The 24,894-nt window shown below is 34.4% G+C and overlaps 1 protein-coding gene, 1 long non-coding RNA gene and 1 pseudogene across 10 annotated transcripts in view; 2 read left to right on the plus strand and 1 right to left on the minus strand.

Annotated features, from left to right (window-relative positions):
* Nucleotides 1-24,894, plus strand: part of TBC1D5 (TBC1 domain family member 5) — a 542,853-nt gene that overhangs the window by 258,170 nt on the left and 259,789 nt on the right. For all 8 annotated transcript variants that reach the window (XM_038570747.1, XM_038570749.1, XM_038570748.1 and 5 more), the window contains one exon: nucleotides 18,418-18,484. In XM_038570747.1, the coding sequence (XP_038426675.1) occupies nucleotides 18,418-18,484 (67 nt within the window). The remainder of the gene's footprint in view (nucleotides 1-18,417; nucleotides 18,485-24,894) is intronic.
* LOC119877447 lies at nucleotides 8,680-12,945 on the plus strand (annotated as a pseudogene).
* The window catches only part of LOC102152924, a 123,420-nt gene continuing 117,408 nt past the window's right edge, over nucleotides 18,883-24,894 (minus strand). For both annotated transcript variants that reach the window (XR_005376986.1, XR_005376987.1), the window contains one exon: nucleotides 18,883-19,084. This is a non-coding gene — a long non-coding RNA (uncharacterized LOC102152924). The remainder of the gene's footprint in view (nucleotides 19,085-24,894) is intronic.

The raw sequence follows: 24,894 nt of genomic DNA on the forward strand, positions 1-24,894 counted from the left end.
TGTGTGCACACTCTCTCTCTTTTTACTTACTTGTCACAGGTGACTTCTTGGTTGATCATCATGTTCATGAGTTTAGACTGAACTGGTCCTACCTCATTTTTAATAGATATGGATGCTAGGATCTAGAGGGATTAATTGTCCATTGGAAATCTTTTTACCTGATTAATTCCTGGTCTGCTCCTCCCCGCCCCCCCCAGACATCAAGCAGCTTTGAATCTATGGAATGCCTGGGTTTGAAATAACAATATGCCCAGAAATAAGAATCATAATAAATAGAAATTAACTATTAGATAGTTAACTATTAGATAGTTACACTTGTAACTATCTAATTAGACCTTGTTTTCATTCACTTTCAGAGTCATTAATAATTCTTAAGGCTTGTTTTATTCTGGTGCATAGGTAATATTGTAAACTATCCTATATGGTATAGTTTTAGTTTATTACTAGATTGACTATAGTTCTAGTTCTTTATCTGTCTATATTTTGTCAGTCTCAAGAAACATTAAGCTCGTGCATTAGGTGGCTTTGTATTTCAAGGCTGTAATTTAATTTTGTGATTTTTTTTCTACTCTCATATCATATTCAATATTTGGTATGATAATCATCATCAGGAAGGATATTAGAAGAATACCACAGAACTTGCACAGATAAATAAATTTTTGTTAATTAAAAAGTTTATCAGAAATAATGCTTTTTAAAAAAGATTTTATTTATTAGAGAGAGCATGAGCAGGGGAAGGGGCAGAGGGAGAGGAAGCAGCAGATCCCATACTCTATCCTGAGACTCCAGGATCATGACTGGAGGTGGCAGGCAGAACACAGCTATCATGAGCCGAAGGCAGATGCTTAACCAGCTGAGCCACCCAGGTGCCCAGAATAATGCTTTTTAATGACTAGAAGGATTATAATTTTTAGTTATTTAAGTTATAAATAATTTTATTTCTTTTATATAGAATAGCCTTTTAATTTTATTCCTCCACTGGATCCAGTATGTTAAATACATTGATATGTTCAGAAAAATCATAGCTAACATTCATTGAGGAATTACATTGACTTAAAGGTATCTTATTTAATCCCTGTAACTACACTTTGTGATAGAAACTGTTACTTTCCCATTTTCCAAACAAAGAAGCTGAGAGGGATCCCTGGGTGGCGCAGAGGTTTGGCGCCTGCCTTTGGCCCAGGGCGCGATCCTGGAGACCCGGGATCGAATCCCACGTCAGGCTCCCAGTGCATGGAGCCTGCTTCTCCCTCTGCCTGTGTCTCTGCCTCTCTCTCTCTCTCTCTGTGTGACTGTCATAAATAAATAAAAAAAATATTAAAAAAAAAAAAAAGAAGCTGAGATACTGAATGTTAAATAACATATACTCAGGTTTGTCTTGCTTGAGACGTTTAGTCATGATGCCTCTACTTTAAAACTTCATTAAACTATTGAGTATGGCAATTTAATTTTACCAGTTCAGCAAATGTTTTTTTTTCCTGGAAGTTACTTTAAAATTTAACCAGAGGTCATCGGTAGTATGTTTTTTCCCCTTAGAAGTTAAAACTACCTTGTTTATGTAGACTCCACCCACATACTTATCTGTCTTTTCTCCATCTGTAGACACACGTATTTTCATTTATACTTGAAAAATTTCCCGATTTTCCTTCTGTAATTGACTTCTAGCTTTACTCCTGTAAATTCAGAGTAGATATACATGATTTTAGTCTTTTTATATACTGAGACTTGTTTTCTGACTTAACATATGGCCTCTCCTGGAGCATGTACTTGAGAAGATTGTGTATCTTGTTGTTGTCAAGTACAGTGTTACAGATGTCTATTAGGTCTAGTTGGTTTACATTGCTATTCAAGTTCTCTATTTTCTTATTGATCTTCTGTCTAGATGTTCTTTCCATTAGTGAAAATGGTGAATTGAAGTCTTCCACTATTATTGTAGAAGTGTCTGTTTCTCCCTTCAATTCTGTTAATCGTTTGTTTCATATATTTTCATGTTGTATTTTGTTTGGTGCATAAATGTTTATCTTCTTGATTAATTGACCCTTTTATCAGTGTATAAATAATATCCTTCTTTATCTCTTGTAACAGTTTTTGACAAATTCTATTTTGTCTGTTATCATTATAGCCACAGTATCTCTCTCTCTCTCTCTCTCTCTCTCTTTTTTTTTTTTTTTTTTTTTTACATAGGATATCTTTTTCTACCCTTTGACTTTCAATTTTTTGTGTTTTTGAATCTTACGATTTGGATCTTATGGACAACATATAGTGATGCAATTATTTTAATCCTTTCTGGTAATCTCTCTGCCTTTGATTGGAAACTTTAATACAGTTAAATTTAAAGTAACTGCTGATAAAACAGTACTTCTGCTATTTTGTTATTGTGTTACTTATGTTTTTTTACCCTTCCTCACTCTCCTTCCCTCCATTACTGCTTTTTCTTGTGTTTATTTATTTACTTATTTATTTTTTTGGTAATGATTGTTTGAATGCCTTCTCATTCCCTTTGTGTAATTTTTTTTTAAGATATGGTCTCTGTGGTTACCATAGGAATTATATTTAACATCTTTATGACAGTCTACTTCAAGTTGATACCAAAACTTCATAGCATACAAAATATCTGCTATTTAGCCCTGTCTTTTTTCCCTTTTTTATTTTATGTTTTTTTTTTAAGAATTTTAATTCCAGTGTAGTTAACATACCGTGTTAGATTTGTTTCAGGCGTACGGTTTAGTGATTCAGGAATTCCATGTATTTAATTGGTCCTCAAGATAAGTGTACTCCAAATCCCCTTAGTCCCCTTCCCCTATTTCACCCATCCTCCCACCCACTTCTCCTCTGGTAACAATCAGTTTGTTCTCTCTAGGTAACAGTCTGTTTCTTGGTTTCCTCTCTGTTTTTTGACCTTTGCTCTTCTGTTTCTTAAATTTCACATGGGAGTGAAATTATTGGCATTTATTTTTCTATGACTGATTTCCTTTTGCTTAGCATTATACTCTCTAGCTCCAACCATGTCATTGCAAATGGCAAGATTTCATTCCTTTTTATGGCTGAATAATATTCCATGGTGTGTATGTATGCATAAACATATACACACATACATACCCAGCATGTTCTTTACCCATTCATCTGTTGATGGACATTTAGGTTGCTTCCATAAATTGGCTATTACAAATGTTGCTGTAATAAACATGGGGGGTACATGTATCCTTTTGAATTAGTATTTTTGCATTCTTTGGGTAAACACCTAGTAGTGGAATTACTGGATCATATGTTAAATTCTATGTTTAATTTTTTGAGGAACCTCCATACTGTTTTCCACAGTGCCTATACCAGTTTACATTCCCACCAACAGTGCATGAGGATTCTTTTTTTCTCCATTTCCTTGCGAATAGCACTTTTTTATGGTGTTTTTTACTTTAGCCATTCTAACAGATAAGAGGTAATATCTCACTATTGATAAGAGGTAATATCTCACTCTTGTTTTGATATACTTTTCTCTGATGATGAGTGTGAGCATTGTTTCATGTGTCTGTTAGCTATTTGTATGTCTTCTTTGGAGAAATGTCTATTCATATCTTTTGCCCATTTTAAAATTGGATTATTTGTTTTTTGGGTGTTGAGTTTTTGTTATTTATATATTTTGAATGCTGACCCTTTATTGGATGTATCATTTGTAAATATATTCTCCCATTTAGTAAGTTGTCTTTTAGTTTTGTTGGTTGTTTCATTTGCTGTGCAGAAGCTGTTTATTTTGGTATAGTCCCAATAGTTTATTTTTGCATATGTTTCCCTTGCTTCAGGAGACATACCTAGAATGTTGTTATAGTCATTGCCGGAAAAATTACTGCCTGTGCTCTCTTCTGGGATTTTAATGGTTTCCTGTTTCACATTTAAGTCTTTAATCCACTTTGGATTTATTTTTGTGTATGGTGTAAGAAAGTGGGCCAGTTTTATTCTTTTGCATGTTGCTGTCCAGTGTTCCCAGCACCATTTGTTGAAGAGACTTTTTCCCATCAAATATTTTTTCATGCTTTGCTGAAATTTATTGAACTATAATGGTGGATTTATTTCTGTACTCTTTTTTTTCTGTTCCATTGATCTATAGGTCAATGGAACTGTGCCAGTACCATACTGTTTTGATTATTTCAGCTTTGTAATATAATTGTGAAGTCTGGAATTGTGATACCTCCAGTTTTGTTTTTCTTTTTTCAAGATTACTTTGGCTATTTGGGGTTTTTTATGGTTCCATACACATTTTAGGATTGTTTTAGATCTGTGCAAAATGCTGTTGGTATTTTGATAGGGATTGCATTACATGTGTAGATTGTTTTGGACATTTTAACAATATTTGTTCTTTTAACCCATGAACATGGAAGGTCTTTCTGTTTCTTTGTGTCATCTTCAGTTTCTTTCATCAATGTTTTATAGTTTTAGAGCACAGGCCTTTCGCCCCTTTGGTTCATTTTATTCCAAGGTATTTTATTCTTTTTGGTGCAGTTCTTTTTTTTTTTTTTTTTTTTTTTATTTATGATAGTCACACAGAGAGAGAGAGAGGCAGAGACATAGGCAGAGGGAGAAGCAGGCTCCATGCACCAGGAGCCCGATGTGGGATTCGATCCCGAGACTCCAGGATCACGCCCTGGGCCAAAGGCAGGCGCTAAACCGCTGCGCCACCCAGGGATCCCTGGTGCAGTTCTTAATGGGATTATTTTTCTAATTTCTCTGCTGCCTCATTATTAGTGTATAGAAGTTCAAGAGATTTGTGCACATAGATTTTTTTTATCCTACAACTTTACTGAATTCAGTAATTCTATTATTGAATTATTATTCATTCCTATTGTTTCTAGCAAGTTTTTTTGGTGGAGTCTTCAGGGTTTTCTTTATATAGTATGTCATCTGAAATACTGAAAATTTTACTTCTTCCTTATCAATTTGTATGCCTTTTATTCTTTTGTTTTTCTGATTGCTTTTGCTAGGTCTTTCAGTACTACATTGAATACAAGTGATGAAAGTGGACATTCTTTTCTTCTTCACTTTAGAGGAAAGCTCTCAGTTTTTCACCATTGAGTCTGATGTTCTTTCTCTGTGTTTTTTTTTTTTTTAATATACAGCTTTTATTATGTTGAGGTATGTTCCCTCTAAACCTACTTTATTGAGGGTTTTTATCATGAATGGTGGTTGTACTTTGTCAAATGCGTTTTCTCCATCTATTGAAATGATCATATGGCTTTTATCCTTTCTCTTATTGATGTGATATATCACATTTATTTGCAAATATTGATAGACCCTTGCATCCCAGGAGTAAATCTCATTTGATTGTGATGGACCGTTTTTTTTTTTTTTTTTTAATGTATTGTTGAATTCAGTTTGCTAATGTTTTGTTGAGGATTTTTGCATCTGTGTTAATTAGAGATGTTGGCCTGTAGTTTTTTGTTGTTGTTGTGTCTCTGTCCTGTTTTGGTATCAAGATAATGTTGGCCTCATAGAATGAACTTGGCAATTTTCTTTCCTCTTCTCTTTCTTTTGGAAAAGTTTGAGAAGAATAGGCATTAACTCTTCTTAAATGTTTGGTGGGATTAGAATTCACTTGTGAAGTTGTCTGGTCCTGGACATTTTGTTGAGAAATTTTTTTGATTACTGATTCAATTTCATTGCTGGTAATTGATCTGTTCAAATTTTTTATTTTTTTTTTCCTGCTTCGGTTTTGATAGGTTATATGTTTCTAGAAATTTCCCATATATTCTAGGTTTTCCAGTACATTGGCATATCATTTTTCATAATAGTCTCTTACCGTCTTTTGTATTTTTTGTGGGGTCAGTTATTTCTCCTTTCTCATTTCTGGTTTTGTTTGTTTGAATCCTATCTCTCTTTATGGTTTTTTTCTTTGTTGATTTTTTTTTTTTTTTATGAGTCTACGTAGAGGTTTATCCATTTTGTCTGTCTTTTCAAAGATCACTTCCTGGTTTTATTGATCACTTCTATCCTTTTAGTGTCTGTATCATTTATTTCTGCTCTAATGTTTATTATTTCCTTTCTTCTGCTGGATTTGGGTCTTGTTTGGTCTTTTTCTGCCTTCCCTAGGTGCAAGCTTAGGTAGTTTATTTGAGATTTTTCTTGCTTCTTGAGGTAGGCCTATACTGCTATAAACTTTCCTCATAGAACCACTTTTGTTGCATCCCAAGGGTTTTGAATTGTGTGTTTTCATTTTCATTTGTCTCCATGTATTTTTTTTAATTTACTCTTTTATTTCTCAGTTGACCCATTCATTATTAAGTAGCATGTTATTTAACCTGCCTGTATTTGTACTCTTTCCAGATTTTCCTGGTGCCTGATTTCTGCTTTCATAGTGTTGTGTCAGAAAAGATGTATGGTATTAACTTCAATCTTTTTGAAATTGTTGAGACTCGTTTTCTGACCTAATATGTGATCCATTCTGGAGAATGTTCTGAGCGCACTTGAAAGAATGTATATTCTGCTATGTTAGGATGGGATGTTCTGAATATATATTAAATCCATCTGGTCCAGTGTGTCATTCAAAGCCATTGTTTCCTTATGGATTTTCTTTCTTTCTTTTCTTTTTTTTTTTTTTCCTTTTTAAAGATTTTATTTATTTATTCGAGAGAGAGAGAGAGAGAGAGGCAGAGATACAGGCAGACAGAGAAGCAGGCTGCGTGCAAGGAGCCTGATGTGGGACTTGAACCTGGGAATCCAGGATCACACCTTGAGGCAAAGGCAGGCGCTCAACTGCTGAGCCACCCAGGCATCCCCCTTGTGGATTTTCTGATTGGGTGATTTATTCGTTGATGTAAGTGGGGTGTTAAAGTCCCATTTTATTATTGTTATTATTACTGATTAGTTCGTTTATATATTTTATTAACTATTTTATGCATTTGGGAGCTTCCATGTTAGGTGTGTGTGTGTGTGTGTGTGTGTGTATACACACACACACACACATATATATAGGTTATGTTGTCTTGTTGGAATGTCCCTTTAATGATTATATAGTGTCCTTCCTTGTCTCTTACTAGTCTTTGTTTTAAAGTTAATTTTGTTCAATATAAGTATTTTTACTCGAGCTTTCTTTTCACACCCTTTGTGTGTGTTTGTGTATGTTCTCTGTTTTCTTTAGTGATATACTTGGATTCCTTTCTCTTTATTTTTTGCGCATATATTGTTGGTTTTTTATTTGTAGGTACAATTACATTTGCAGATAACATTTTCTGCATATAGCAGTCTGTGTCAAGTTGGAAGTCACTTAACTTTCACCTATTATTTACTCCTTTTCCCCCATACTTTAGGTATGTAGTTTCATACTTCGTGTCTTTTTATTTTGTGAATCCCTTGATTTATTTTTAATGTTTGTGTGCTTTCTACTTTTTTTTACTTATATTCTTTCTTTTCTATTCAGAGTCCCCGTTAACATTTCTAGGCTGATTATGAACTTCTATAGCTGTTGTTTGTCTGGGGAACTCTCTATCTCTCCTTCTATTCTGAATGATACTTGCTGGATAGATTATTCTCAGCTGCAGATTTTTTCCTTTCAGCGCTTTCAATATATCATGCCACTCTCTTCTGTCCTACAGAGTTTCTGTTGAAAAATCCACCTGTATCATTATGGGGTTTCCCTTTTATGTGACTTTTTCTTTTCTCTTGCTGCTTTCAAAATTCTTTATCACTGCTTTTTGCCATTTTAATTAATATGTATTTTGGTGTGGCCCTCTTTGGGTGATTTTGTTGGGAGAATCTCTGTGCAAATTGGATATGATTTTGTTTCCTTCCCCAGATTCAGGAAGTTTTTAGTTATTATTCTTTCAGATAAAGTTTTGGTTCCCTTTTCTCTCTCTTCTTTTTCTGGGATCCCTATAATGTGAATGCTTGATGGATCGAATTTCCTAATTCTGTTTTCATTTTTTAAATCATTTTTCTCTGTCCTGTTCAGCTTGATTGCTTCTCATTACTCTGTCCTCCAGGTCACTGAGGACAGAGTAATGCTTCCTCCAGTTTGCTATTTATTTCATCTAGTATATTTTTAATTTCAGTTACTGAGTTATTTATCTCTGATAGATTCTTCTTCATCTCTTTGTTAAGGGTCTCACTGATGGGGATTCCCAGGTGGCTTAGCGGTTTAGTACCTGCCTTTGGCCCAGGGTGTGATCCTGGAGACCCGGGATCGAGTCCCATGTTGGGCTCCCTGCATAGAACCTGCTTCTCCCTCTGCCTCTCTCTATCTCTCATAAATAAATAAATAATAATAAAAAAATCTAAAAAAAAAAAGGTCTCACTGATGTCTTCCACTATTATGTCCAGTGAGTATCTTTATGATCATTACTTTAAGTTCTTTATTTGGCATATTCATTATCTCTGTTTCACATAGGTCTCTTGCTGTGATTTTTGTTGTGGTCTTTCATTTGGGACATACTTCTCTGTCTCCTCACATTGTCTAACTCTCTGCTTCTCGGTGTTAGGAAAATCAGCTATATCTCTTGCTCTTGGAAGATGTGGATGGGGGTTGCACTTTTCACAAGATAGTGCTGGTCCTTTTCTTCCACAGGGGACACATAGTCACTGTGGATATTGGGGGTAGCCAGGGCTGCTCTGTAAAGTGCATGTAGGCAAGTGGTACAGTTTTAATAATGTGCTGGTGTCCTCCATGGCAGGTGACCAGTCACTGCCTCTAGGACCATGACCCCACAAAGTGTGCAGTTGGAAGATGCAGTGCTGGCAAGATTTTGCAGGTCTTCTGGAGGAGGGGCCCTGCAGCACCAGGCTTGAGGTAGGCTCAGCTGAGGGGACAGGGTGTGGTGTATGCAGCAAGGTAGTGAATGCAGGCACTGCACTGGTTTCTGCAGGTTGACCTGTGTTTATGCTAGGTGATAGATGAGGAAAATGGTGCCTGCCTGTTCCTTTGCTCCTGGAGAAGTCACTCAGTAAACTCTGAGATTAGTAAATAATTCTCCTTCCCGTATGCCATGAGCATTTTTCAAACTGCTTATTTTATGCTATATTTCTACCAGCTGTTTCTTGTGTTCTCTCTTTAATGGCAAAGACTCAGTTTCCTATTACCCTCCGGGCTCTCACAGAACTGAACCTACTAATTTTTAATGTTCTAGGCTTTACATCCCACTAGTTATAAGAACCAATGAAATTTAGCCCCTCTGGTTTTCAAAGCAAATATTAGGGAGTGGTCTTTCTCTTGCAGGCTCCCTGGTATGGCATGCTGTTTCTCCTCCCTCATTGTGCCCATGACTCTCTATCTTTGGTGGCCAGACCCTTGGGGTTTAGCTCCTCACAGTGTCTTTGCCCTCCTACCCTCTTTGATGTTGCCTTCTCTTTACATTTAGTTGTAGATTTTATTCTACCAGCCTTCAGTTCATTTTCTGGGTCAATTACACTGATGTGCATGCTACATAGTTGTATCCATGGGACAAGGTGAGCTTAAGTTCCTCCTACTCCTCTGTCTTTTATGGAAGTGTTCTTCTTCCCTTTTTATATTGTTATAAGTTACATTTTTACACACTTTTGCTCTGTAGCATAGATATATAATTTTTTATGCATTTGTTTTGTATCTTATAGGAAATTAAGTTTGGCAATGCAAACCTTAAATACGGTAATACTGGCTTTGTATATAGTAATGTATTTACCTTTATCAGAGATCTTTTTCTTCCCACAGCTTTCAGTTACTATCTGTTGTCCCTTCAATCTGAAGGATTGCCATTAGCTTTTATTTCAAGTTATGTGTAGTGGTATTGGACTCCTCTGCTTTGTGTTTCTGGGAATGTCTTAACTTCTCATTACTTTTTTTTTTTTTTTTTTGAGTACCAATATGGGGCTTAAACTCACAACCCTGAGATTGACACTTGAGCTGAAATCAAGAGTCAGACACTTACCTGACTGAGTGACCCAGGAAACCCACTATCTGTTTTGCTAGATATAAAATTTTTTTGGACAGTATTTTCTTTAAGTATTTTAAATATACATCATCCCACTGTCAATTGGCCTGCATGTTTTATGATAAGAAATCATCTATTAATTTTACTGAGGAATCTGTGATGTGACATATTCTTTGTTGCTTCTTTGAGGAGTCTCTCCTTGTCTTTAGCAATTTGCTTTTTATGTTTCTTTATATGTGTGTCTGTGTTAATTATACCAAGAGTTCTTTAAGCTTCCTGGATTTGTAGATTTTTGTCTTTCATCAAAGATAAAAATGAGGTTCCTACCTGTTATTGAACCACTCTAGTTAGTGACTTTTTCATTTTAGGTATTTTATTTTTCAGCCCCCAAAATCATCCCTTTTTTTCCTTTATTGATAATCTCATTTTGCTTAATCATTCATTTATAAGAGTTCCTTTCTTTTTTTGTCTGTGTTTTTTTTTGTGCTTCAAACATCTTTTAAGACAGTTTTGTCAAAATCTTTTTCAGATAAATTCAATTTCTAGCTTTCTGAATGATAGTTTTAATCAATTTATTTTACTTTTTTTTGTTGAGCCTGGCTTCCTTCCCTCCCCCCCCCTTTTTAATGCTATGTGTTTTTCTTTGTTGTTGACGACTGGGTATTTGAATATTATAATTTGGTAACTCTTGAAATTTAGATTCTCCTGATATTTGCTATTTTCTATATTCTGTTATTTCCCACCCTATTTTTTATTTTTGCAGAGATTTATTCTTTCGCATATGTAGTCACTGAAATCTTTATTTCTTAGTTTGTGTTCAGCTAGAGTTTTGACAGATAATTTTTTGAAAGCCAGGAGCTAAAAAACGAATAGGAACCAAACAAAAAACCAAAACCTCTCTTCTTTGCAGATTGGTTCTGTGCTACAGCGATCCTTCATCATTTAGCCAGGGTTGCATTCATCTTAGTGACAAGTTTCAGGTGTAGGATTTTGGTCTCCTGCTTGTGCTGGGCATATATATTTTCCTATATACTTGGGTGCTTTTGAATGTCCTAATTTACCAAGGAAACTCTCTCACCAACTCTTACTGCCAGGTCTTAGGTGATTTTTTTTTTTTTTTAAGATTTTATTTATTCATGAGAGACACAGACAGACACACACACACACACACACACACACACACAGGTAGAGACACAGGCAGAGGGAAAAGCAGGCTCCATGCAGGGGGCCCACGTAGGACTCGATTCTGGGTCTCCAGGATCACCGCCTGGGCTGAAGGCAGTGCTAAACCACTGAGCCACCTAGGCTGCCCATTAGGTAATCTCTTTAATGTTTCAGTTATAATCTTTTGCCCTAGGTATCTGCTTCTTCTTAATTCAGCTTGCAGTGTGTTCAAGAGCAATCCCACTGCTTTTTTCAAGTTAGACAAAAAAGAGATTGTTTTGTGTCAGTCCTTCAGGTAGCTCCTAAACAAGTTAAAACAGAATTACATAATATTTTGCAAATATGATCTGCTCTACTCCCTCAAGAACCTCGTACTGGTCTCCCACACTGGGAACTGCATCCCTCTTCAAGACTGCTGCTGTACCAAGGAGTTGGTAGGCTAAGGGCAAGTAAAAATGCCACAGCGCTTTCAAGAAATCTCTTTCTCATTCATTGTTCATTTGGTTTTCATAAATCTTGGATTGTTTTCCAGAATCATTGCAATGTCGGTTTTGACAGTTACTGCTTGTTTTCCAGAGTTTTTTTGGGAGGATGAGAATTTAGAGTTGTATATTCTGCCACTCCACTGATGTCACTCTGCTTTCTTTTTGAAAATTACTCTATTAATGATACAGGAATAACAAAAATATTATCTTCTTAAAATTACTCATTTGAAATATTATTTATTTAAAAGTTTCTGTATTTGTTTTTATATCTGATTTTACATTACCTAAATAATAAGTTTGACCCCCACTTTGGCCCTGAAGGGGCTGGATGGGCAACTTGGGTACAGTAGCTCTAGTCTGGGTGGTGGCACCTCCCCTTCCACGCCACAAACACTGGTAGTGATCTAAGTGGCCAGGGCGCTTGGTGAGACTATTTGTGGGCTCGCTTTGCCTGAGCCTAGTGTCTGTTTAGCTGGCTTGGAGGATGTGGATGCTGAGGAGCCTGCTCATCCACTCCCTGTATGTGAACATGAAAAGTAGCCTTTACAGGCTGGCAGAGGCCGAGGCCAACAGAAAGGAGAACCGCCAGTGGTTGGTGTGCAATAGAGAGAAATGTGAATCTCTCCAGGCTCTCTTTGTTCAGAGGTACCTTAAGGAATACGATCTTCTTAACAGCATTGAGAAATTGGACTGTCTCTTTGTCCGATTATATCACTCTTTAGTGTCACCTGTTTTTAGTCTGTTTATGTCTACAATATCTATCACTGGGTTGCAAAGAAGAGGCTCAGTGTTTGCATTTTCACCAGATCAGTTTTGAAGACTGCAAAAAATTAATCCAGTCTCATAGATTTAGGTGCTGGAGATGGAGAAGTCACAAAAATCATGAACTCTCATTTTGAAGAAATTTATGGAGCTCTCTGAAAATATGATATGGCAGCTTCAGAAGAAGAAATATAATGTGCTTGGTATAAATGAATAGCAGAATACAGGATTCCAGTATGATGTCAATTGCTTTAATTTGCTCGACAGCTGTGATTAGCCCCAGCCTTTGTTAAAAGATATCAGAAGTGTCTTGGAGCCAACAAGAGGCAGAGTCATCCTTGCTCTGGCTTTACCCTTTCATCCCTATGTGGAAAACATAAGTAGCAAGTGGGAAACCATCAGAAATTTTAAAAATCAAGGGACAGAATTGGGAAGAACAAGTGAATAGTCTGCCTGAAGTTTTCAGAAAGGCTGGTTTTATTACCAGAGCTTTAACCAGACTGCCATACTTGTGTGAAGGTGACATGTATAATGACTACTACTTTCTGGATAATGCTTTGTTTTCAAATCGATATAAACACATGGAAGCCCAAGTCTTCAGGCCCACCCCAAGAATGTACACTCCAGAAGAGGGTCTGTGTTTATGATTATGTGAAGGGAGGACCCTTTGGGAACTGCCATTATAAATACCATGCAGTGGTTTAAATAACCAAAGTACGAATTACTTCTTTGTAGTATATAAAAGGAATGTTTTTAAAAACCAAAAATCCAACTCTTCGAGGAATTTTATCAACTCTTTTCTCAGTAATACAGGTCACACTTCAGTTATGGAAGATATTTTTTATACTTAATTGCAGTAAGAACTCATTCCCAGTCAAAGCAATATTCACAGCTTCACATGGAACCAATAAATATGCATTTTTTAAAAAAGTTATTTTATTTTATTTTATTTTATTTTATTTTATTTTATTTTATTTTATTCATGTGAGAACAGAGAGAGAAAGAGGCAGAGGCACAGGCAGAGGGAGAAGCAGGCTCCGTGCACAGAGGTCCATGCAGGACTGATGCGGGACTCAATCCGGGGACTCCTGGATCATGCCCTGGGCTGAAGGCAGGTGCTAAACTGCTGAGCAACCCAGATGTCCCTGCATTGTTTTTAATAAAAGGAAGACTGGCAATAAAGCTGTCCATTCACTTGCAAACATTTGGTTATAAGGTAAAACCACTGACACTCTTACTTATAGAAATTCTTTTTGCCATTATTCAAAAAATGTTTTTAGGGACGCCTAAGTGGCTTAGTGGTTGAGTGTCTGCCTTCGGCTCAGGGCGTGATCCCGGAGTCCTGGGATCGAGTCCCACATGCGGCTTCCTACATGGAGCCTGCTTCCCCCTCTGCCTATGTCTCTGCCTCTCTCTATTTCTCATGAATAAATAAATAAAATCCTTAATATTAAAAAAAATGTTTTTAATCATTTTTGGATGGGATGCCTGGGTGGCTCAGTGGTTGAGCATCTGCCTTTGGCCTGGGGTGTGATCCTGGAGTCTGGAGATCCAGTGCCACATCAGGCTCCCTACATGGATCCTGCTTCTCCCTCTCCCTATCTCTCTGCCTCTCTCTCTCTGTGCCTCTCTTGAATAAATAAATGAAATCTTAAAAAAAAAAAATTAAAAAAAATTTTGGGGATCCCTGGGTGGCGCAGCAGTTTGGCACCTGCCTTTGGCCCAGGGCGCGATCCTGCAGACCCGGGATCGAATCCCACGTCGGGCTCCCGGTGCATGGAGCCTGCTTCTCTCTCTGCCTGTGTCTCTGCCTCTTTCTCTCTCTCTGTGTGACTATCATAAAAAAAAAAAAAAAAAAAAAAATTTGGAAATGAAAAATAATTTTAAATACATAGAGAATTAAATATGGCCATTAAATCATTAGAATGTAGATAATAATAATAGAGAAAATGGAATATTATTGAATAAATAATTTTTTTGTATTTACTTGAGCACTGGATCTTAGACCCAATGGGTGGTCTTAGATTTTTAACATAAATTAGCTTAGAGAGACTATTGTCTCTCTGTTGAGATAATGTCCTTAGTGGTTACTGACTTTATAGACAATGATGAATCATTATACTTTACCTTGCCATATGTCAACACATGAATATACTTAATTCATTGATTTTTTTGAATCATTTTCTTTGAATGGGATTTTAAATTTAATAAAAAACATTTCAGTCATAATGTTCATTTAAAAAGAAAAGATTTTAGGTCTCTATACTATTTATGGCATATTATCCTATCATAACTAAATGTGGAAACTCATAGCTTTGTTTTCAACTTAGTTTAAAGCAAATCTTTTTTAACCCTCTTACTATTAAATATTCGTTGCACATACTTGATGACATTTCTCTAACAAATTAGAGATAAATCTTATTTTTTTTAATTATGTAATACTTTTTAGAATTCATACCTTGTATGACGTGATCTTCTAAAACTTGTGACATTGTTTAGATATAAACTGAGGGCTCAATTGAGTAGATGTGTTTATTTATAGCATTATTTTGGTTGTTTTTAACCTAACCTAGTTTAAAATCTCTAGTTCTACTTTCAAGAAGATGTTTGTGCATGAAAAGCACTATAGAAATCTATTATAAACCTTCATTTAGCATGATTTCAGCAGTACACAGATAGATACTATAAATGCCCTCAGCTAAATATGACTGCAGTAAGTTAAATAATCTGGAATTTAATTTATCTTGTTTTGAGATTTAAGCAACCATTACACATATTATTTGCTTAATAAGTTAGATACATATATGTTAGAAATTACTAATGGAAAATAAATGCTTTTTCTATCCTCATTTAAAATAATGTAACTACAAGTGTATATTTTTCAAATCAGCCAACGTATTTTAATTTTCAGTGCTAGGAATTCTTTTTACAAAGTTATATACCAATGAGAAATCTGTTATGTAAATTTCACATTGTACTTTTCATCAACAAAAGTTGATGAAATATTCCTGTAATTGTATGTTGTTCAATATACATATACATAATGACATATAATATGTATGTTACATATTGTATATACTATATGCATTTATTAAAATTTCCTCTGTAAATATCTAGATTATTTTATTGATTAATTTACATTAAGTATTGAAATACTTTTACAATTATATTTTAAAAATTTATGAAGTTACTTTTCAGTCAAGTGAAAGGTAATGTTATCTTAAAACACGTGATTATTTAAAGGTCTTTGTGCAAGATTAATAATGTACTTATGTTTGTGTGTGTGTGTGTGTGTGAGAGAGAGAGAGAGAGAGAGAGAGACGGAGAGAAAGAGAGAGATTGATAGAGGAAAGTGAAGAAGGAGGGAGAGATCTGAAAACGACCTTGTTACAGTCATGGCTACCTGACAACTTAGTTCCAGAATCAGAACAGCAACTAAAGACATCATGTTAAACTCTCTTGCACCCTCTGTTGTTATTTTTGGGGAACACCACACATTATCTTCCTATGATTGTATTGGCATTAGACTTATTAAAATCTCTGATAAAATTAATACTTAGTTTATTATACTTAATTCCAAATTAGATTAATAGTAAAGTAGCATTTATTTATAATTCTTAGTTGATGTTTCCTTTTATTATAAATAACGTTTTTATTGTAAACACTTTATTAAATCAAAGAGCAGCCTCTCTTTCATTTCTCCTGGTTACTAGTTTCAAGCCCCTCCAAATGTCTCACACAAATGAAGATCTCTGCAGGATATACACACTATATGTACAGTTTTCCAGAATTACAAATTCTGCCTGTTCTTTTATAAATCTTTCAATTTTCAGCAATTTCCTCTCAAAATAAGAATCTGGAATCGTCCATACTAAAATTAAGAATTTATAACTGTAAGGAACAGATGTTTTCATAAACATTTGCTATAATTAATTTCAACTAGAGGATTGAAGGAACAAAGCAGTTTTTCCCGCTTCAAAACTTTATTGCCTTTTCCCCATATAGCAAACTCTGAAATCTTTAATACTTTTTAGGAAAACAATTGTACTCCTTATTTGGTATGTTTTCAAGAAAGAAAAACTGCTTTTTTTCCCCCTTATTCCCATCCTTTGAAGGTTACATTTATTGTGGTATGCTCATTTTTAAACAGATATAAGATGAAGAACGCCTTTATGTTATGATAGCAAAACCTAGTTTAAAAAATGGAAAGTCTCTTAATTATTTGAAGGATTTTATATTTGATCTGGTAAATATCAGAAGAAAAGAAATATTCTGTTGGTGAGATCTTATGTGGTTAAGTAATTGTAATCTTCAGTTTTAGAGAAAGAAGGCTCGTATTTTAATGTATGATATAGTACTTATTTTATGCTGATTATAGAATGTTTCACAGGAAATGTCTGCAAGCTGTTAAATAACATGTGTTGTAGGAAATTTTCATTTAGCAAGAAACCGAATAATTTTCTTTAAATCCTTTTAGTTTATTTATTACAATACCATTAATTTTTTAAAGAAAATATATGTTGCATGAGTAATCTTATAGTATCTGTGTTTTCAAAGAATTAACAAAATATACCCAGCTAAATTGATCTTAAACATTTAAATGTTTTTGAATAATTTTCTTCTATAAAATTTGGCAATAGTTTTGAATGCTGTAATCCATTTTAGGATTTTTGTTTAATGGAAAAAAAAACCTGAAAGCACGTTTAATGAAAAAAAAAAAAAAACCTGAAAGCGGAAAAATAGAGTTAAAAGTAAGTGGACTCAGCCCAGTTCTTGTCCTCCTAAACACTTCAGCACAGCTGTAAAGATGTTGAAAAGAACCAACATTCTTGACTAATCTGTCAACTATAAAATGTGCAAAGAAAAATAGGTAGCTGTCATTAAAATTACATTTCAGCTTTCAATAACCATTTAATGAGTAGCATAATTATATAAGTATGGTACCTTAAGTACCATACTCAATAATTAAAAATAATCTCATCTTTAAAGTGAAAGCTCTGTAATTACTATTTGACTTAACCAGGACCACTGTGATGATCTCCAGTGGCACCTAAGATTGTTCAAAGTGGATGAAAAGTATAAATGGATAAATCATTAAATTATTAAGCTTTAAATATCATAAAAATGAATATAACCTGATGTTTGAAAGTTATATTACAAGAATTTGGAATATAAAGTGTAATCAGAATCTAGTCTTTTTAACTTGTTCTAAGAATAAATGGTCTATTTAATAGTAGTATACAGTGGTTTCATAAAAACTATATTTTGAAGAATATATTTTAAAACTTAACTACTAAAATTAAATTTCTATCAATAAGCATGAATATTTTATATTGTGGCATTGGTAAGCATTTTTTAAACTTCTTTAGCACATTTATTTTTATTCCATGATTTTTAAACAGATAGGTATTAATTTGTTCTAAGTCTGATACTATGAATATAACAGTTTCTTAAATTGATTCCCCCCCCCAAATGTTTAGTATTACCATACAATACAGAAATATCTTTCATGTTGTTCTTTTCATTTTCAAACTGCTGAACTTTTGCCCACAGTTAAAACATAAAGTTTTAAGAAGGGTATTAAGGTGTATTAAAGATTTGTTAGGATGCATTCACCACCTCCCAAGCCTGCTTTCCCTTTTACCTCTCTGCTTACTATATTCCTAGACCATAGAGAGCTGGGGACTGGAGATCATTCCAGGTCCCCTTTCTGTTGTTTTCTTTTTACTGTACCAGTGGTATGGCAGATGACTTGGTCACTAACAAAGAGTTGTCCTTTGCTTATAAAAATGGTGTATGATTAAATGGTTTATAAATTTTGATTTTGTTTGTGATTCATAATAAAATGTCTGTAATGTTTCATTTGTTCTGTTAACAGTTACTTTGATAATATTTCTATACAAGCTAGGAGTGGTGATATTGGTTTATATTTTAGCATTAAAATGAGTTTTTTGCCTAAAAAAGAGGTCTGTACTCTGATTACAAGACATATTTGGGGGTTAGGGATAGTGCTTTTGGACTCAGTATACTTCATAGAGCTGTCACACAGAAGCTTTTCAACTAAAACATTCAATTTCATAATCTTCCTTATTTCAGCATTTTTTAATTTTTTTTTCCAGGAGATTCAAATAAAAATGGAAGAAGAAGTTCTACTTTAGATTCTGATGGGACTTTTAATTCCTATAGGTAGGTGATGAATACATAGATACATATTATTACAAGATAATACACAAGATACCTGATGTTACAGGATTCTAATCTTATAGTAGTAAGAAAATGTTACCTGTGCTTTAAACATAAGTCAAATAGAAAGACTATTGTGATATGCTATTGTTTTGCAGACTTACTGAGTAATGAACAATGTAACCTTTTAAGTTCTTGAGTAAATGGCCTAACTGTAGTTATCACTTGTTAATATATAGCAGGATAATTGGTATGAATGCACATGTAGTATTAAACTCCATTATAATCCATTTTTGTTTTTATTTTTCCAGTATATCTGTTATAGTACTAAAGGCTTCCATTTAAGTTTTCCTGTTAAAACAATATATTCCTTATGAGTATCTAAGAGAATATGAAATGTAATCTTAGGTGACATCAAGTGCTGTTTATTTATATTTCATATGGTTCTTCAGCAAACAGGGCAGTTATATCTCAATTAGTGATTTTTTTTAAAAGGATACACTAGTTAAGGAAACAGGTATCTTCTCTAATATTTTGGTAATATTCTCCTTATATTTGCTTGAGTACATGTTTATGGATTTTGTACCTTTGTAACAGGGGAACCTAGGAAGAAAAAAGATTATATTATTTCCAGTAATATTAGAAAATTCATATACTTAACCAATGTGATATAAGAACTAAGTTGTTTTCTCTCAAGGAAAAAAGGTGCAGATTCAATAATAATACATTTTGGCATTGTGGATAGCAAAGCAGATTCTTGAAGAAATACTTTGAGTATATTGTCCTGATGGTTAATTAGTTCTGACACATTTGCAGTGACACTATAAAATACAAGAACCACTATAGACTTGGAAACTCAGGTGAATGTTAAGCTGTAACTCCTTCTCTTATGTAGTAAATACGGAGTTTATGATTGGAATCTTTATATTTTATTTGAAAATATATTGTGTATATCTCTAATTGGAACTGTGTCATTTGTTTTTTCTGATTCCAGGTAAGCTTTTAATATCTAGGATAGGGCCATATATGCAGGAAACAATAAGAATATGGTAAATGGGAAAGTTTTTGTACAATTGTTTATGAATTCCACAAATGAGATGGTAATTGAAACACTTGACATCTTTATTTTATATCAGTTGGGGTCTGTATAAATAATCAGTCGTTCAAGTGTCACAGATACTACAAAAAAGGCTTATGTTCCCATGGTGTTCTAGAAGGGTATTATCACAGCAGTAAAGCTCATATGTTGTCATTATATTTTCACTGTACTCATCCTACCTTATAAATGCTGGGATTCTTCAAATCCTTATTTTAGTACTGAAGTGAATATAAAAGATAGTTGAACATTCATGATTTGGCATGTAAGTGAGGAATGTTAATATGATAATATATGTGAAATCTGTGTTGTTAATATTATTAGTAGATACAAGTACCAAAGCTAAGACCAAAGGAAAATAGAGATGTATTTCAAAGGAAGGAAAATCTATATAAGTGTAAATTTTGTGGGTGAGTTAATTTTACAATTACATTTGTAGTTTAGCTAATTATAGTAAATAATGGACATAATATAAAGTTAAGAGAAATGTGTTAATGTGAAGGCATAGTATTATCTTGTAGTTTATTTTATCCTTGAATAGTTTGAAGATTAAAGTATTTTAGTATTATTGAATGGTAATTGTACTTTGAAAATGAACTCCTAATGCAACTTTGCACAATAAATACTAATGTTGTTAACTAATATAATTTTAATCAATGCCTGTCAGTGTTGTAATGTTAGGATATTAATTTATTGTTGTAATTAAAAAGGCAAGATAAAAAGCTCAGGTAGTACAATATATAAAAACGAGCTTTTAATAGTTGGCAGGCCAGTGCTGTTATTAAATAGTATTATAGTATTTAAGGTGTGAAATGAATAGTTTTCTACTCAGCAGGCAATAGCTCTTACAATATAATGAGCTTACTTGTGAATTTGACACTTGGGTTAAATGCAGAATTCATAGAAGCACAGCTCTGGGGTATATTTTCATATTAAGGTTAACTGATAAAACCTAGGAATTGTTGCACGATCATACTAAAATGGCAACAGAATTGTCAGTAAAATTCCCTTTTGAAAATGAAAATTATTTTTCTGTTGCTATCGTTGCTGTTTTAAACTTAAATAAGTTACTAGAAAAATGTGAATATTAACCCTCAAAGATCCTTTAGCCTAACAATTCCAATTTTGTCTTGTTTAAACTATCTCAGAAATCCTGACCTTTCTTACAGTTAGACAGTTCTGGCAGCCAGCCTAGTACCATCATACTCTAGTTATATGTACTTGTGTCCAGGGTAATAATTAGCTTTAGTTTGTCATCTTTTAAGACAGACATCATAATGTCTAACCTGCTTCCTCCTCACAACTCTCATAAAGACTGAGATAAAATGTAGAAGATAAAGCCTTTTGAAAATACAAATACAAAGCCATGGCATTATTAGTTCTTTGAGTATTATCAATTCTTTCATATAAATTGGCAACTTTGTTGCCTCAATCTTCACCTTTCAACCAATGTACTCTTTTATAGTGTTTGCGGAGGTTTTATTAACTTTTGAATTCGGTCTTGAATTGGTCACCTTAAGTCGGTACTCTTCCCTTTGTTTCTTTGTCTTATTGTGGTCTTAGACTGTCACTTTCAAGAGGGCATAGTCACTGATTGTTTTTCTTTTTTTTTTTTTTTTAAGATCTTACTATTCATGAGAGAGAGAGGCAGAGACATAGGCAGAGGGAGAAGCAGGCTCCCCTTGGGGAGCTTGATGTGGGATGCTATCCCAGAACCCCAGCATCACACCCTGAGCCAAAGGCAGAGAAGTTCAACCCCTGAGCCACCCATGCATCCCTCATTTGTTAATAATATCTAAGTATATGGTGAGGTGGTTCAGATCCTGACTCCAAATAGTTGGGAAACTTTGGACATGTCTTAGCCTCAGTTTCCTCACCATTAAAGTGGGGGTAAGAAAACACAATTGTTAGGAGGAGTTAATGGGATAGTGTCATGTGGTAAATGCTCAGTAAATGATAGCTGCTTTTATCTTCTAGTCTGTGGCACTGTCATCATTGTCATCATTGGTAATCTTCTGGTATTTAGAATTTTTTACAGCACCCTGATATAGAGACACTAAAAGGAAGGTAACAAAGGATGTGACTCACAGGAAAATAAGTTTTGTCTGTTAGCAGAAAAGGAGCTAAGAACAAGGTTAACCTGAGGTTTGAAATGCTCCATCTCTGATACAATATTCTCAGTTGCCTTTGTATGCCAAATTTGTACACATAGCAGTAATAAAAGGAAGATGTTTTACTCTTTGTATAAGTTGAGAGGTGGATTTTTGGAATTTTGACAAATTTAGAAATTTAGAACTGAACAGATCCCAACACGATAGTGTTATGTACCTAATGTTCATAGATTTGTTTTTTGTAGGCCAGGAGGTTTTACTTGGATTTGTGTCTTTTGTGGTTTTGCTTCATTGATTCAAATGGAGTGTAGTTGAATTTAACTCCTAAGGCACTGGTATGAATATTATATGGTGCCTAGGTAATAGATGGTGTTTTAGAACTTTTGATTAAAATGCAATTATATGTCTCCCAACTAATTTGCAGATGATGTGTTAAAACGGAAAATTTGTAAGAATTGAAAAGATACTGGTTTATGCAACAGACCTTATGCTTTTTAAAGACCAGTGTTTTCTGTCAGATTATATGAGCTTTCTGCATTTCTTATTTAACCATTAAAACTGAGAGACCCTTGCTGGGTATGAAAGAGGAGTAGTAGTCTGCTGATTAGCAGTTTGCAGTAGATGATTAACTTAGGGACTGTAGCACAGGGCCACATGGTAGAAAGAATAGTCTCTCCCCACCACCCTCCTTCTCTTCCCAAGGGCAGCTGACCTTCTCCTCTCCAAAGAGGCGAGCCCCTTGCCAGCACATATGACTACAGACTATTACATTAATCTGTTTAGCTGTAGTACCAGCTGCTTGCATGTTTTTAATTATCTTATTAGATGGCATAACAGTGACCTATGAAATAAATTGAAGGTGAACATTTTTAAACTTTCCTTTTTTATCCTGTGTTTCTAAATATCTTTATTGATCAAATCATAACTTTTCACAAAAGTTCATAGAAGTCTATATGGCTTTTGAATCTGTGTAATGCTTTTTTCACATATAATACTGGATTCCCAAAATGGAAAATAGCTTCATTTTTGTCTCACTTTGATTTAGGATATTAAAGATTTAGGATTACCTCATTTAAGACTTAGGTTATGTAGCAACAAATCCATGTTAAAATACACTGGTTAAATAGTCAATTTAGAGAAAACTCAGACCAGTTATTGGCATTCTCTGGGAAACTCAGAATATTGCTTAATTTTCAGACATCATCTTGGCGTTGTAAAAATGTCATAGGATAGAAAATAAGTCATTGTAGATTATTTTTAAATAAATTTGTATATTTAACTGTGATTTTCTAGATTCTAGTACACAGTAGTAAATAATGTAGTCTACCCTAATCACTTTTAAATTTAATTTCACATGGTACCATTTCTGGGTATATTTTCCCAAGCTGTGCCACTAGGAAAAATGTATTATCCTGTGAATTTTAACAATTGGATAATTTACAAATAATACTTCGTAAATGAAGGGTTGACTCCAGGAGAGACAGTTCAAAATAGTAACAACGAATGGTGGTTCTGTTATAACTTATCACCAATAAACAAAGATTATAATAGTTAGAAACACTACTGTTGAATTAAAAAAACAAAGGTAGTTGGACGCAGAAGGGATTGCAAAGTACTAATGCATGTCTTTTGAATTAGTAAATCCTACAACTGGGATAGTAGGGGGCTTGAGACTTGAAAAATTTATAAAGACCTTAAATATATGTAAAGTATACATTGTTTATATTTTTTAAATTAAGTAATAGCCATTTTTTGGCTTCCTATTTTTTTCCTTTTTTAATTTTTTTTTTAATTTTTATTTATGATAGTCACACAGAGAGAGAAAGAGAGGCAGAGACATAGGCAGAGGGAGAAGCAGGCTCCATGCACCGGGAGCCCGATGTGGGATTCGATCCCGGGTCTCCAGGATTGCGCCCTGGGCCAAAGGCAGGCGCCAAACCGCTGCGCCACCCAGGGTTCCCCCTATTTTTTTCCTTTTAAGAAATAATATATTTCATATTTTAAAAGAACTTTTGTTGCAGAAATAAAGGGAATCTTATTAGCTCTAAATTGGGTGCTGTTTATTAGTTTCTTAATACTAACCTGAGCTTCTGAAATTGCCTCCCTTTTTCAATATGGTGTGTTCTATAGCCCACAGTTTTGTTTTGTTTTGTTTTAAGATTTTATTTATTTATTCATGACAGACACAGAGAGAGAGAGAGAGAGAGAGAGGCAGAGACACAGGCAGAGGGGGAAGCAAGCTCCATGCAGGGAGCCCTGTGTGAGACTCAATCCTGGGACTCCAGGATCATGCCCTAGGCCGAAGGCAAGCGCCAAACTGCTGAGCCACCCAGGGATTCCCTATAGCCCACAGGGTTAAAGGCTGTTTTGAAATTGATAAAAAGTTTTCAAGGAAATTATATATTTGGTTTGGCTTTTTGAATCTAAAGTTAATTCTTTTCTTGAATAATAAAAATACATTAATTTGAATATTGTTTAGTCATTGAGTAAACTTTAAAAATTAGGCTCACAGCTTTTATGTATCCGATTCACATGTAATCAGTAATTTGAGAGAATTTGGAAAATATCTTTCTATCATTTACATTTATTTCTAGTATAATGCCTTTTTTTCCCCGTTTGTATGCAAGTGGGTCTTATGTGTCTTGAAACAACCATGAAGTAGTAATTCAAAATATTAGTAGAGATCATAGAGCAAAAGCATACTTTGGATTTAAAATTTAGAAATCTGGGTTCCGGTTCTAAGAGTGATAGAAGTTTGTTACTCTGTTATATTTAAGAATATAGGGGCAGCCCTGGTGGCTCAGCGGTTTAGCGCCGCCTTCAGCCCAGGGCCTGATCCTGGAGACCTGGGATCGAGTCCCACATTGGGCTCCCTGCGTGGAGCCTGTTCCTCCCTCTGCCTGTGTCTCTGCCTCTCTCTCTCTTTCTCTGTGTGTCTCTCATGAATAAATAAATAAAATCTTAAAAAAAAAAAAAAGGATATAGTCATAGAATCAATTTAATTGCTGAATGTTGTACTATTAATCTGTTCAGGCTGCTATAACCTATCACAGATTAGATGGTTTATAAACAACAGATATTTATATCTCACAGTTCTGGAGACTAGGAAATTCAAGATTAAGGAGACTAAGAAGTCCAAGATATGTGGTCCACTAAGAGCCCATTCCCGGTTCTCTATCTTTTCTCAGTATTATCACATAGCAGGG

This window comes from Canis lupus, chromosome 23 (assembly GCF_011100685.1).
Source record: "Canis lupus familiaris isolate Mischka breed German Shepherd chromosome 23, alternate assembly UU_Cfam_GSD_1.0, whole genome shotgun sequence".
NCBI lineage: Eukaryota > Metazoa > Chordata > Mammalia > Carnivora > Canidae > Canis > Canis lupus.